Source organism: Coffea eugenioides, chromosome 7, assembly GCF_003713205.1.
Source record: "Coffea eugenioides isolate CCC68of chromosome 7, Ceug_1.0, whole genome shotgun sequence".
Classification (NCBI taxonomy): domain Eukaryota; kingdom Viridiplantae; phylum Streptophyta; class Magnoliopsida; order Gentianales; family Rubiaceae; genus Coffea; species Coffea eugenioides.
In genome coordinates, this window is record NC_040041.1 from 21243108 (window position 1) to 21259715 (window position 16608).

General features: G+C 35.1%; 1 protein-coding gene across 1 annotated transcript; it reads left to right on the top strand.

Annotated features, from left to right (window-relative positions):
• Window positions 1–2786: 2786 nt before the first annotated feature.
• On the top strand, window positions 2787–3688 carry LOC113778326 (CYC02 protein-like). Its single transcript, XM_027323696.1, has 2 exons — window positions 2787–2924; window positions 3246–3688. Exons 1-2 carry the CDS (start codon window positions 2840–2842, stop codon window positions 3428–3430), a joined length of 270 nt encoding a protein of 89 aa, XP_027179497.1. The 5' UTR covers window positions 2787–2839; the 3' UTR covers window positions 3431–3688.
• Window positions 3689–16608: the final 12920 nt, after the last annotated feature.

Consider the following 16608-nt stretch of genomic DNA (forward strand, 5'->3'; position numbering starts at 1 on the left):
CACAAACGCTAAATGAATTATGAGCTAATTTGAATTATTGACATGAATAAAAAAAACTCCAACGCAGTTAACGATTTAAAATGATTGCAAGCTTGAATTAATGTATGGAATTTTTGTATATTCAAACAGAAAGTGCTAAAATTGCACACAACTTGCAATGAGTACCTCTTTCAAGGCCAGGGATATTTTCAGTTAGTAATATGTTGCATCGAAAACATTTTGGTATCTGTGAATGTGCAAAACCCCTGTGCTTCCAACTGCAGCTGAAGTGGAATGCATGTGGAATAACAAGCATGTTTTTTAAAATATAAACAGAACAACTCAACCAATACAGAAAGGATTTTCATATGATGATAAGGAACATCTTACACAATAGAATACCCTAACCTAAAAATGTTACCAAGTTAGAGGACGTCTAACTTAGCTGAAGGACAAAGTACTAGTTGTGAAGGTCTTCCTTTATTTTGGCAGCTCTCAAGACAGGATATTGTACACCAAACCCTGATTTTGATAAATGAATAGGATAGAGTAATATTACAACTACCCCAATGTAGAAGATGAAGAAAGCTGTTGGTCAGCAAGATTTTGTGATAGAATTGGATAGATCCAAAAAACAAAACAAAGAAAAAGCAAAAATCTTATCAAACAAGGAAGAGAACATAAGACCAGAAATTTGAAATACAAATGCTACATTCTCGATTGTGTCAATAGTGCCATGGTTGTCCTTTTTGTACTTTTGGCTGCTGTCCATTGAGGTCGAAAATATTTTCGGCAAATAGTATGTGTGCAAGAAAGATACGACTAATCAATAACTAAATAAATGAGAAAATATTTAGAAGATTTTAAACAAGGTAATTCTGAGAAATATGGACATATATGGTAGAAGATTTTAAACAAAGGTAATTCTGAGAAATAAAAATCAATAACTAAATGAATGAGAAAATTTTTGACTCTATATTGCTTTAGTACTATATGTATTGGTAATGCAGTTGTATGCTTGGTGCTTAAATTGGAAGATATCTATTTTTGTGACTGTATCTTTGTTTGAATTCAAGGCTTCTGGAGTTTGTAATTACTAATTGAATACATCACGAAATACACATTACTATTTAGTTAGTTTCAACATGGCCTAGTGGTATAATTTCAAGAAATGTACAATTGTAATCTTTTATTTATATATTTAAAGTGAAGGAATAAGTCTGACAGGCTGATACTGAACGAGAATGTTAAAATTTTCCCTGAGTTTTGATTTAAATTCATTTAGTCAAGATGCTAGGGAAATTTGAAATCAAGAGAACAAACCTTTTTTGTTTTTGTTGACAAGGAAACCCTCAGCTGACCGTGCAAGGGACTCAAGAGAACAAACTTTACCAACTAATAAAACTAATTGATGCTTTCTTCTAGTAGACTGTAAACCCACCAAGAGTATACTTACCTAGAAGTGCATTTAACATAGTAACCAATGTACTTATGCTGAATATATTAAGAAAAATATGAGTAATTAAAGAGACACTGGATAGAGGAAAAAACTGTAACAAAGATTTGTCCACATCCATGCAACTGTTTTGAAACTTCTGAAAGATCACACTTCAGTCCATTACCTGATTAGACCATCAAAGTTCAAGTTGACAAAGCCTTTCAGAATTCGGTCAAAAGAAGTGGCTGAACTGTTAGTTGATCACTCTTTACGTACTGGAGTGGATATGGTTGTTAAGGCAATTATATATGGAATTGATAAGAAAGAATGATGAGCCACAGATTGGTTATCTATAAGACGGTGGATAAGGCCGAAGAAACAATCAAGGAGGAATTCAAGGACAAGAAATCTGTATACGCCATTTTTGGAGGCAATTGATGACGTCTGGAGTGGATATATATGTGTACAGCCTTCTCTATGTCGTAGGATTTTTTTTTTTGAATCCTGAAAAATTTCATACGAATAATTTCTACACAAATTCAGAAGTTTCTAGCGGCATTTTGTCCTGCATTGTCCAATGAGTTCAAGTTCCTGGTCTTCAAGGTGTATTAACTTCGCAAATTAAAGAGTATCACACGATAAAGGGTACCTATGGTCTAGGAATCTCTAACAATTTGCTATTCAAGTTGTAAGCCAGACATATAATTGTGATGTAGAGTACGATCCAACGAGGAACTTGGCTAAGAATTCATTTGCAGAAGGAAGGAAAACAATAGGACGAGAGAGCCTGGCTGCCCTGATGTCTGTGCACTACAACCTGCGACTCTGAAATTTCAATCAAGATATAGCACCTAATTTGAGAATTAATGACATTGACCCATGGACTATGGCTAATAACTCTGAAATTTCATTTATAGTTGTCAAGGAATATGGCTAATAACCCACCTTTTGCAGCAATCTTCCTTCACCCAATGAAAGATTTCTGGAGGTTAAAGTTCAGCTCCTAAAGCTGTTCTCCAGCTCACCAACCAACAGAAGAAATTAGTTTTAGTAAAAGTTGTTAAATTTTGGCACCAAGTTTTGATGGTATGTAGGTAAATTTGTAGATGATATTTTGCTTCTAAAATAGTGTTTAAAAAGCTATTTCAGTGAGGTATTACGGTGAATTTGTCCTTGATGATATTGACATTAGGTCCCATCAACATCAATAAAAGTCAATCTGATGTTGGAAACTTGGAAACAAGAAGGGTTCTAGCTAAAATTATTAGAAACCTCAGGAAATTATCCCTAAAATATTTCCTCCACACAAGACATAGTGTTCCCATCCTAGTTCTTATAAATAGGGCTTTAGCTCAAGGCACTTGTCACTAGATATCAACAAATTTTGCACGTCATTTATATTTTGAGTGAGATTGTGATCAAATGGCGTCTTCAAAAAATTTGCTCTTTCTTTTTGGTGTTCTTTTCGCACTTGTACTCCTCATTTCCTCTGATGTTACAACACCAGGTACCCTGTTTTTTTTTCTTTCTTTTTTATATTTTGGCTGCACCTGAACACTCAAATGAATGAAGCCTAGCAGACTTATTATTGGGAAGTGATCAAATTAACGTCAAATTAAATACTTCTACTTCTTATTTATTGAGTAGACTATAATGCAAAATGATTCATATCCAAGACGCAACATCTTATATGCCTAGACTGTTCTGTTTAATCCACAGTATTCTTTTCTTTGCATATATCTTGCAAATTTTCCGCCTGGCCAGTCACCTTATTTTGCAGCATAAGGTAAATCTCCTAACAGTTATGTCTCCTTATGTGTTGAAACAGATCAGGAGACCACGAAGGCCACTGGTGTCCACGATGCCAGTTCAGGTGAGGTTCATCAGGATCCTGTAGCCGAATATGTTTGCGCATTTGGTTGTTGCCGCTTTTTCAGACATTATTGCTTTAGATGCTGTCCACCTGCTGAGAAGACCCCTAATGTTGAATTTGGAGATGAGGTTAAGAATTAAAGCTAAGTCAATAAGGATGTGAGATCCGTAACACCTATATTATTACCTTAATATGTTGTGTTTGTCTTGATGGTTGATTTCCTCTTATGCGTAAAAGGACTCGTGGAGCTTCTCTTTGACTTGGTGTAGAATCAACAGGGGAGGCATGTAATGAGTACTCAGCTCGACTGCCCTTCTTGTGTTGTTGTCATGTTGAATAAATAAATCTACTTGATCATCTACGACACTTGATGATCTCTATCTCAGTTACATCAGAAACTTCTGTACCTTGGACTTGCTAGAATTTAGTGTGATTGATACAAGACGTGCAGAATGTTCAATATATGTATATACGTTCTTCTTCATCGTCCCATGTCTTTACAGTGTAAAATAATTCAGTAAACCCAATCCTGTTCCTTCCTGAGAAAGGAACTAAAGTCCTTTAAATGGATATTTTGGATGCTATCAAGGGTTTGAATGGATTGCCATTTAGAGATCTGAATGTTGGTCTTTTCTCTTTATCTTTGCTCAAGAATTTTTTTTGGTGGAAATGCTTTACTTATACGAATTTTCCTAGTCAGTGAATACTTTTATTATACTTGCACAACACAATGTTTATATGGATAACACAAAAAAGCTTCTGTAGTTTGTATACTTCAAAAATATTCATATATACTTTTTAACTAACCTAGAAAAATACATAATAAATTCTTGATGCATTATACTTTAAATTTTAAAAAATTTTAATACAAACACTTATCAATGACTCCACATGTTAATTTGTCTTCCAACTCAATAATTTATAGTAGTTAATTTTCAAAGCTAACTGACTCCAATATTCCTGATGCGTGGGGAGTTTGAACCTTAATTATTTTCAAATTTTAAATATAATCCAAACTTTCACTGCTGCAAGTGCACAGGTCGTACACGAGTATAGGGAATGCTGGAGTGTCAACCCCAGAGAGAAGATTGTCAATTATTGGAGTGATTCGAACTCCTCTATTATTTAGATTGTCACAATTAAAACAAGTAAATCTAATTTACAAATATAAAGTAGTAAAAATAACAAGGAAATGTGCCTAGGGTTATATAATCTTTAACTACTCTTACAAGTGAAAATAACCAATGAAATGAGTTGATTATCTTGACTAACTCATGGCTAATTTTCTAATATATGTGACATTCGCTTTCGCTAATGTACCAACCATACATATAACTATCCCTCACCTATGTTTAGTGATAAAGAAACTATCTATAAACTCATAGAATCTATGAAATTATTTGTTAAAGCCACAAAGGTTTTTTCCTCCTTTCGTGAGAATACTTCCTAAGTTGAACACTTCCACGAACTAATGTTAAATCACAACTTTCATTGATGAAACAACACCTTTAGATAATCACCATTAATGATCAGTTAATCGTGATTGTAATAACAAAAGTGTTAAATAACTTGCTCAAGAATTAAGATGGAATAACCAAGAAAATATCACTAACAAGCATAATAGTTTATCCATCCCTATGCATACAAACTAGCAAAACGTAAATGAAACAGAAATAACAACCAAACATGTATATTCACTAAATATGAGAATCAATATAAGAAATAAAGTGATAGGAAAGAAGTCACCCTTGACACATGAGTTCCAAAACTCTCAATCTTTATCTTCATCCTCAACTTCATCTATATTTAGTTACAATACAAGATGGATAAAACTAACCTACACTAAGCTAATTAACTAATGAGAATAGTGAAAGTTACATTTTTTGTGGTAGTTCCTAACCTTCAAAGGTTATGAAAATGAGTTTTGAAAGCCCCTATTTATAGAAGAAATTGCTCCAAATAATCATGTTTCAAGTTGCGCAATTTGTGCTTTCGAATCTCCAAAAGTTATTTCTTGAAATCTCCAATATTTCTTCAGTAGTTACCGCTAAAATTTGATTAGAAAAATAAGCTATAAAAGCTATGGAAAAGCTATACAAGGCCATGAGAAAATACAGGTAAAGACCCTCATTTTACCTCTTGTTTTGCCTCCCATGTATTTTCCATGTCATTTCTGGTTTCATCCCAATCCGAGGGTCAAAACATTGGTTACTCCTCATTTTAGCCCTGATTTTCTCCTCAGAAGAGTAATTTTTGTAGCTTTTGTCATTTCCGAATCGTTCTCAAATCATCTCTGACAATATCTTACTTGTATTTCACTTGATTCGAAATAAACATGAAAGACCAAAATCTACAAAAACAACATGTTTTGCACATTAAACCATTCAAATACAAGTTTCGGTTATTAACTGCAACTTGAAGAAATGTTTGCTTAAAATGAGTATTTTTCATCCTTAAAGCCCTAAAAACAAACCAAAAACTAAGTAACAAAACATATTAAAAATATGCAAAGTAAACACTGTTCAATTCCCTCACTTTGTTCATCTCCTAATGGATTTATTTCCTAAGCATGAGTTTTGCAACCCCCAACATTAAATCTCAATGATTGATTTCGGTGGTTATAAAGGCTTCTAACTTTTCACACGTTTGTTTCATAGTGTACTTATTGGTTTGCTATTAATTCTAACTAGACATTTACTAGGTCTTGTAGAATTTATTCCTTCTTATCACTTAATTCATAAGCCTTATTAATCATTAAATTTATCAGTTACAACCAAAAGGCAAATGCCTTGCATTTCAATCTTTAATGTCAGAACTTTACTTATATTAGCCATTCGTACTGATTGATTTTATTATATTGCTTCTAGAATGTTACTCGTCATGTTCTTACCATTATCTAGATTATGAACTTCTATCCTTCTGCGGATATTCGTTAAAATTGGGACGATTCTGAACTCCTCAAATGATAAGTATTCGACTATGAACCTTTAGATTTAACTCAAGTTCATCAATTATTACTTTCAACACTTGATTCATTCTCATCATTCATTGCTTTTCTATAAATTAGTCTGGCTTATTGGTTTTCGGTTATAAAAGAACTATTACAATATATACCTCACACATAAATATACCTAGCTTCTCATAAGTTATTACTTCTAACATTTTTTCCGTCTAAAATTAAAAATTGTATCCCAAAACCCACAAAATATCAAACTTATACACTTAATGTAAAAGCCAAAAATATGGGGTTTCACAATCTATATTTGTTGTGTTAATATCTACAACTATTAGAGGTAGTGTCTATATAATACTGTGGAGTTGAAACTGATAATTAAACATGCCCTAAATCCATAGACTGTAAAAATTCTAAATTTGCTTGTATGCTCTATGGTTTTAATGTTCTAACCTCCATGGTTAATTTGAAGTTTGAACAAGAGAATTGCAATAGAGGCCAACGATCACGAGCTAGTAAGCTTCATTCATTTCGATAGAGATAATTATGTCTACTATGGATATCTTGACTACGAATTTAATTAAACAAGATTTAATTTATTTTTTCTTCTTTTTTTTTCAGCTAATAAATCTAGAAGTAGACTGGAATCGGAGGCAGAAAAATCAAAACTATACAATTTATCACTAGCTGAGAAAATTTTAAGGCAATTATGGTAATTGATCCATTATTCTTGTCGTGGGGGAACATGTACAGACATGTAGCCATCACATGAGGAGGAAATTGAGATGAGAATTTTCAGCTTGGGGAGAGTAGAAGTAGAAAGAATGTCATGTATGACATGCACAAGAATAATTGGCATTTCCATTAAAATTAAATCTCCATCAATTTCATTAAAATTATGCAAGTTGGGCTTTACAACTCGTATGTGAAATACTTCCAACGCTCAATAGGCAACCATCTCCGTCTATGCCCTACTTTGATTTCTACCTCCCAACGAAACCCTTCAGATTTCATGCATAAGGCTTTAGCTGACAGCTCTTGACAATCTTATCATCTATCATCTACTGGTGGAATTTGATTGAGCTTTGAGATCAAATCGCATTCTCCAAGAACTTGTTTCTTTCTCCTTGGTGCTCTGCTCGCACTTGTGCTCCTCATTTCCTCAAGACTCTCTGAGGTTCCAGCTTGACTAAGTGCCTATTTCATCGTTTTAATTTTTGTCTTTTGGGATGTTCCATTTTAACTCTACTCAACATGTTGGGCCCATAAGAAGTCGGTAAGAGGATAAGTGTACGATCCAAAAATTTAGCGTAAGTTGTTTGTTTCATAACAAATTAGTATTGATAAATGTTACAATTGCATTTCTTTTTCTAGTTCAGAGAGAAATTCTAAACCTTATAAGAGAGAAGATTGAGAATCGAATCAGAATTCTCATATTCACCTAATTAGTGGTTCTATTAGTTGAGTTGGATTTTAAGGACTGTGACAACATAACTTCGTATCTTTAACATTATGACCTTACATAGGTAATTGGATCACATACTCTGCAATAACGTTGCCTAGGGCAAATGTCATGCACGAAAGAGTTCGTGTCAATCCATTCATTAAATGCACAAAAGTATATATTGACGCATAAACTATAAGCAGAGGTGGAGCTACTTATAAGCGACAGAGTTCGTGATAAAGAAACTACTTATAAGCTCATTACAATCTATGAAATTATTTGTTAAAGTCATAAAGTTGTTTCCCTACTTTCGTGAGAGTACTTTCCTAGGTTGGACACTTCCACGAATTAATATTAAATCACAACTTTCATTGATGAAACAACACTTTAACATTATCACTATTAATAATCAGCTAATCATGATTGTAATAGCAAAAATGTTAAATAACTTGCTCAAGAAATAAAATGAAATAATCAAGAAAATATCACTTAACAAGCATAAGTAGTTTATCCAGCCCTATGCATACAAACTAGCAAAATGTAAATGAAACACAAATAACAACCAAACTAGTATATTCAATAAACATGAGAATCAATACAAGAAATAAAGTGATAGGAGAAAAGTCACCCTTATTACATGTGACAAGTATCTATTTTACCTAATAGTTTGTCTATATTTTAGTTCATTTATAGTTAATTTTGAGTTTCTAAGACAATATGAGTGACCATGCATTTTGACAATATTTGATGTTCTTGAGTAGATTTTTGCTAATTTCCTTTGGGGCTCATCGGATTGGGGTCCTAAGTTTCACTGGTTGTCTTGGGTCGAGCTTTGTCAGCCTTATAATGAAGGGGGGATTGGTATTAGGCGGCTCAATGAGATTTTCGATGCATTCTCAGTCAAACTATGGTGGCTTTTTAGACAGAAAAGGTCGTTATGGGCAGAGTTCATGTGGGCAAAATATTGCGGGAATCTCCATCCTTGTCTGGCTGAGGCGGGCCCGAGGGGCTCAGCTACGTGGCGGCGGATGCGATCGGTGCAACGGGTGGCTGACGAGCACATTGCATGGATTGTTAGAGAGGGGATGATGGACTTTTGGCATGATAATTGGTTGGGTACCGGGGCCTTGTGTCAGAAAGTAGATGTCTTTTTTGAGCATCGGGTGCAGGACTTCGTTGATGATCAGGGGTGGAAGGCACGGGAGCTCCGGCAAGTTCTAGAACCCGGTTTGATGCAGCGTGTTTTAGATACGCGGCCGCCTGACATGAATGGCTGCGACTCGATGGTATGGTCTCTTACGAACACTGGTAAGTTTACTGTTTCGTCAGCTTACGCGGTTATACGACAGGAAAACAATCGGTCCTGGTTGGCCTCATATGTCTGGCATAAAAGTCTTCCTTTTAAAATTTCCTTCTTCATGCTCCGACTGTTATCTTCTAAGCTTCCTCTTCAAGAGTGTTTGCGGAGGCTTGGGATACAGGGTCCTTCCAGGTGCTGCTGCTGTGGGTCACCCCAAACGGAGGGGTTGGATCATGTATTCTGCACTGGTGACCTTGCCATGCAGGTATGGGGCTATTTTGAGACTCAGGCTGTTGATTCGTCAGTTTGCACGACTCGGCATAGGGTTCTGAGATGGTGGTTACGGCCTTCCAACAACCGGTTCTTGCGTTATATTTTTCGGGTTGTCCCGTCGTTGATTTGTTGGGAGTTATGGAGGGCAAGGAATAGCGCTGTTTTTGAAGGAAGGGGGGCAGGGTGTGAAGGAGTTGTGCGGAAGGTCCTCCAACATCTGGGGGATCTGTTTCATGGGCAATTCCCGGGTGTACGAGTGTCGTTTCTGTCCTGGAGAGAGTGTTGTGACTTCTTGGTCAGGCAACAGCGGCAATTTGCGGTTGTACCGGTGAGCTGGGTGGCTCCAGGTGGTGGGTGTAAGATTAATTCAGATGGGTGTTCGAAAGGAAATCCGGGGCTCAGTGGTGGGGGTGGAGTCTTACGAGATGAGCAAGGCAATTTTTTAGTGGGGTACTCTTGTTTTTTTGGCAGGTTGACGAGCTTACACGCGGAACTTAAAGCTCTGCTTTTTGGAGTCAGATTGTGTTTGGAGAGAGGATACACGGACTTGCACATTGAAGCGGATTCGCTTGTTTTGATCAATATGGTGCAGGGGATTTATGCGTGCCCATGGAGGTTGCAACAGGATATGGAGGAATTGATGACCTACAGGCCCCACTTCCGTGGCATTTCGCACTGTTATAGGGAGGTGAATAGACCAGCGGATACGCTAGCAAATGTTGGGGTGGAGCTAATGAGAGACTGCATTTTTGATAGTTTTGCTATGTTGCCAAAAATGGCTAGGGGGAATCTTAGGATGGATAGGTTAGGCCTCCCGAGCTTTCGGGCTAGGCTCCGCTGACTCTACGGATGTTAAACGATGCGATGGGCTTTTATGCTTGGTGGAATAAAATAAATGATTTAAAAAAAAAAAAAAGATGTTCTTGAGTAATTTTGATAAGACTTGTGAATTCTTCCCTTTTACTTGTTAACGTTTATAATGTTTTGGTAGGGAAGAATGACGAGGTTCTACCATGCACCAAATTTTAATAAAACCTAAATATCCCGTTTTCTATAAGTATACATATCATTTATCGAGTATAGGGATATTAGATGTCGATCCCATAAGGAAGATTGTCAATTATAGATAGTTTTTGAACTCTTTTATTATTTAGACTATTGCAAATGCAAGATATTAAATTTACACTATGAACATAAAATAAAAGTAGTAATAATAATAATAGAAAGTTCTTAGGGTTATGGAATTCCTCACCTTACTACTCTTGCAAATAAAATTACTGGTTAATTGAATGTTATTATCTTGGCTAGTTATGATATAATTTTCTAATGTATGTGAAACCTATTGTCGTAATGAATCAACTATACTTGTAACTAAACCATACCTACTCTCGTGGTTATGAAATTAACTACAAGTTCATTTTTTTTCTATGAAATTAAATTAAACAAACCACTAAAACCACAAAGGTACACCTCTACTCTTGTGAGTGAACTATCTAAATTTAGGACTTCTTTGAACTAGTGTCAAATCCCAATTTTCATTGCAAACTTAATCCCTTAAGATTATTACAATTAATGACCAGTTAATCATGATTAGATAAGCAAAAGTGATAAATAACTTGCTCAACATAACAGCATCAAATAACTAATTTAGCATCACTAACAAGATATAGAAAGTTCATCCATAACTCTAGGTAAAAACTTTAGCAAAACATGATAAAATTCAAACTTGTATTATAATTAAATATGAAATCAAATGCAAAAGAGAAAGTAATAGGAGAGAGGTCACCCTTGTCATATGACGGGTTTTTGATATGAGTACAAGTTTAATTTTGAAATATACTCGTTTTAACTGCAAGTATACAGGTCAAATTAGTAGTTTAGGGCAAATACCGGGTCAATCCCACAGAGAGCAACTTTACAAGTTAGGTTCCTACTTACTTTATTATTTAGACTAATGACCGATTTAAACAAGAGAAATTATAATTACTACTATCTAACTAGTTTTAACTAGATATTTGCAAGGAAGCAATGGAGAAAATTCACTAAATTCTTGAGTTTAACGTTATAGATTCCATTTATGGCATAAAAAGATAGAAATAATAGATTTACCTCTTGTTACAACTCTTGTTTAATTAGGGTTGCATTTCCAATATTACCAAATATCTTTCTCATGATGAAATGGCCTAAAATAAACTAGTTTTCCCTATTCTCATGGTGAATAACTAGTCTACTTTTGTTTTCTTCATGAAATGCAAGTTTAATCCACTTAAGTGTACCTCTATTCTCATGACTCTACTACTCAAGCTCTATTTATATTGTTCTATCATTATTACCAACTCTCATTGAATAATAATAACTAAAAGCTTGCTATTGGTGATCAAACAACAATAAGTGATAAGCATGCATAAATAGAAAAGTTAATACAAGGTGTAACTAGTGTAAATCATATTCACTTCATATCAAGTAGTCATAAGCTTCATCTACTCCCTAGATCTAGAAATTTGGCTACTCATATAATATGTAACAAGAAAGAGCATAGCTTCATTGCATGAACACATATTGAATCACAAATGAAAGATAGATAAAGAAAGCTTATTCAAGATTAATGAAGAAGCTCCCAATGATCTTCTATTTCTTCAACAAAATGAGTTGTACAATGAAGTCTCCAATTGTTCTCACAAAATTTCTAGCTGGAGAGAACAATAAAAAACTAACTACTAAGCTCTCATCCTCAAATCTGATGAGAACTACCTCTAATATGTCCTCTTCTCCCTCTCTAATGATTCTAACAACTCTAGTGTTTAGAGAGTCAAAAAGTGGTGTTTTGACAAGACATCAAGCTCCTTTTTTTCTTCCAAAAGGTTCCTTGAACATGTGCAGCTGAAATTCTTGTCTGGAGTTGAGCTAGAAAGTTGTGTGAAAACAAAGCAAGTGGCTGAGCAAATTGCAGAAATCAAGCTACAATACGCGACTATGTAATACGCGACTTCAACCCACGTATTGCCAAGTCTTGTATTATTTTCTGTGAATTTTGCGTCACTAAAACTGAGATTTCCTTAATGATGTTGGCCGAAATAGCTCTTGTGAAAAACATGAAAGTTGTAGCCCTTTGCGTTAGATTTCCAATGATTCAAGAATCATCTAATTTGGAGCTTTGTGGACCGGGATATGACCAAAATACCTTCAACTGGTCAGAGCTCTATTTCAGCACTCGACCATGCACATGCACTTCTGTATTTCAACTTTTTGACAAGGAAGAAGACTGAACTGGATTTTGATGTCTTCATACTAAATGTAGATCTATCTATTAGCTTCAAAATGGTATAATAATTACCTCAATTTGATGCTTGTAGCTCAAGATATTGCTAAAATACCGCCATGTATCAAAACTGTCTTCACTTGCATTTCTTCATTTGAGTGTTTTGCACTTTATGCCTTCTTAAAACCACTTCAAATCATCGATAATTATTCAATTCTCTTCTCAATTCATGTCATTTGATGATTGAATCATTAAACCTACAAAACATGAAGTTTTCACCATTAAAATCTATAGAAATGCAATCTTTACCACTTAAACCACAAAATTCATTTTTTTCACTAAAACCCTAGTTATCTAGCTATAAAACTAAATAAAACACACCAAAACTAACTAATAAAACACACTAAAAACAAGTAAAATATACTCTTATCAAACTCCCCCACACTTGAACCATTGCTTGTCCTCAAGCAATTAGAAATACAAACCAACAATGATCCAAACTTTTGAAGATAAACACATGTGCACAATTCAACTTCATTTCCTTAAAACAAAGTAAATAACCATTATGCAATCATTTATTAATCCTCAAGTACTCATAATATCTAGTAAAGGAAAACTAATTATACCCTAATTATGCTAGTTCAAATCAATTTCTCATCCTTACCCAATTTCACAAGCAGGTAACTCATATGGTCATTAAAAGTGCTATCTAAACCCATGATCATCTTCTTATTTAACTTAAAGAGGGATTCATTCATATCACATATAGCTAAATATTACTCAAGTTGTGAAAGTGTCTTTTGACGCGAAGATCGACATTTTTAGATGAAGATCTCAGGTTACTCAATACTTCACATACTCAAATTGCTTTGCATACTCTTAATTCGAGTACCGTTTTGCGCGAAAGTCGACATTTGTAGATGAAGACTCCTGGTTACTAAGACAAGAACCATTGGATTAGAATAACTCTTATTCATTTTTTCCTTTTTTTTCTTTTTTTTCTTCTTCTTTTTTTTGTTTAAAGTAAAGATAATATTTAGTCCCTCAAAAGAATAATGATGAGAAGAGTATTGCACTTATTGACCATATTTATCACTCAACTTATAAAATCAAGTAAAGAGAAGAAATTTCACTAAACTTGCAAAATGTAGGCATAATTTTCTCTATTTTACAAGATATACTTTCTTATAAATGTACAAATTATCATCATATAATAGTCATTTCCAAGTTAATAAGAAAAGATGTTTTCAAGCCACATACATTAAGCTCAAAAGTAGAAGGAATTTGAATTACTAATGGTGTGAAACTTGTTACCCCTTGGATAAAATTGAAAAAAATTTGAAACTTTTTGGGGCAAATTTGCAAATTTGGACAAGATTTTGAAAAAATTTTGACAGAGTTTCCCCTTAAATTTGGACGAAACTCCCTGCCAGCAACCTAAGATTAACAACAATTAAGTGTAATTCAAATTCCAAACATCAAGTCCACGCAATAAACACAAAAATACTATCAAGTACCACACATTTCCTCCCCCACACTTAAAATACACATTGTCCTCAATGTGTAGGGAAAGAAAAATAACAAAAGATAGAAAGAAATACTCCCCAGTGCAATGGCTAAGATCCAGATCAACCATGAATCACGAACCTTCGCCAAAACACAAATATCTACTAAGACTGTCCAAAAGGTGAAATTGAAAGCAGAAAAGGGTCAAGTTAAACATCCTACAAACAAAAGATTAAACATGACAAGCAAATCTAGAAGCAACAAAAATAGCCATCCTAAAAGTGCAGCTTCAGTCATTATCTTCATCTTCATCGCCGTCATGAGGTGAAGGAATGCCTAAATGATACTCGATCCTCTCCAAGCGAGTATCCATTCGTCCCAACTGATACTCGATGTTATCCAAGTGAGTAAAGAGCCACTGCCAATTTGATTGCGGTGGTGGAGGAGAAGGTGCAGTAGTAGAAGATCCGGCTCCCTCTTGGCCATGTCGTGCCTTTTGTCACCTTTCACAAGTAGGTTAAGGAATGTTATCCGTACCAATACCCAGACGATGAAGGGAAGAAACCGATAACTCGGTTCTAGGCTTAACAAATTCCCGAGTTACACCCTGCAAGTTAACATAGAAACGCTCGAATACCAAAGAGAGCAGACGAGGAAATGTCAATTTGAACGAAGTAGTCCGCCGCCTCTCCCTAGACCTTATGTGGTTAATGATGATGTTCGGAAATGGAATTCGAGCGTAGGAGGACTCCCGATTATGAAACATATGATCCAAAAAATAGATATCACTTTTTCGGACCTCTGTAAGACCCGTCTTCTTGGGTATGACGTTGTGTGCCATCATATAGATAATGAGACGATGGCAAGGTTCAAAGATGCTTGCCACCATTGTCTCCTTCCGTGAAGACCTAAAAGGTTGGTACTCAAAACCAACCCTAGTCATGGCGTGCGATGGATCCCACTGCCTATTTGGTGCGACAAGACCCTTCTTTAGGTTGACTGCCCGACCTTGGTTGGTACAACTCAAAATGGCAGCTAAACGCTCCCGCGACAAAACAATACGGGTCCCATGCACCCATGACTCCACCATCTCGCCACTGTGACGTGTTTTGGAATCAATGTTGGCGTAGAACTCACGCACAAAGTCAGGGTAGTAATGAGTCGGCAATGTGAGAATCAACCTAGTTGGTTAAACGCTTCCGAGATGCGATAAACCACTTCAATTTTCGGACTCACATGCATCTCAAAAAGAAACTCCAAATTAGTGTGCGTCTCGTGCCACTCTTGATGTCTAAGATTGATGAACTTGGCACTATTAAAGATGGCAGTTTTGGCACTACGAGAAGTGCCCTCCCCTTGTTGTCACTGCACCGGTTGAGGTGAAGGTGACCTCTCTTCTTGACTTTCTTCAATATCCTCACTCATCTCCATTTCATCGCTACTAGAGGATGAATAGACAACTTGCTTTCCTCTTACCGTAGTACCTAAGAAAAATGACTCAATTCCATATGTACTAAGACATATTTCATAACTTGGACAATGAGTAACCTCAATTGGCTCAAATAACCACAAATACATGCCTCCATGTCATAAGAAATCAAATAAACATACTTAAACGACTACTATTATGACATACGAGACATGACATAGTCAAAATGCCAAAAATTATCAAAATCACCAATTTATCAAAATCGGCAACAAATATATCCAAATCAATGAAATTAGCACTAATCATGATTATAGCAGTCGAACTTTAGTAACAATAATGGACATTTTGCTATGAACATAGTTATGCAAAAGTTATCCTAATAACTCACAAAATTCATCAAAATTACTCACTATACACAATGTACATACCAAACCATCATCACTCAACCCTTTGCATCCATAATCTGTAAACACAAATGGCTCAACAACATTCCAAGCTAACTTTTCAATTTTAGCCAAATATAGCAATTTTAAATTTTAAAGAACTATTAATCCATCAAATTGCTACATTTGAACATGTAAACATGCTTAAACAACCTTAATATGCATAATGGAAGTCAAAAACATCAATAGAAATCATCAAAAATTTGAAATTAAGAGATGTTAGAATTCAGAAAATTGAAAACTATCAACTTTTAAAATACGAAGATTTGATGAAGAAACTTACTTCAATCACGTAGAAGGAGGTTTGGTAATGCTAATGATGCAAAAATCCCTATGAAACACCCTCCAATTGACCCTCAATTGCTTGGAAAAATGTTGAGAAACCCTAGCCTTCAATCTCCTTACAACCGATTTTAAGTTATTTTTGTTGGATTTTAATCGGTTAAAAAGATGTTATGAAGGCTAAATGATGATGGGTAGATGTTTTCTAGCAAGAAAATGTAGTAAAAATGGAATTTTGTGAAGGTTTGAGTATGGAGAGAAGAGAAAACACGGCTAGAGAAGATGAAGGAAGAAGAATGAAACTAAAAAGGGAAAGTCGCATTTTCTGGTTTTGTACAAAGGAAGAAAAATGCACCTTCACAAAACACACCTTCAACTCGCGTTTTGCTTAAGTCGCATTTTCTAGTCAAATTTTACACGCGACTTCAA

Excerpts from the sequence above, each read along its gene's own strand:
- LOC113778326 (XM_027323696.1), top strand. The coding sequence starts at position 2,840 with ATGGCGTCTTCAAAAAATTTGCTCTTTCTTTTTGGTGTTCTTTTCGCA. Across the intron at positions 2,925-3,245 it reads CTCTGATGTTACAACACCAG|ATCAGGAGACCACGAAGGCC; the intron begins GTACCCTGTTTT and ends GTGTTGAAACAG.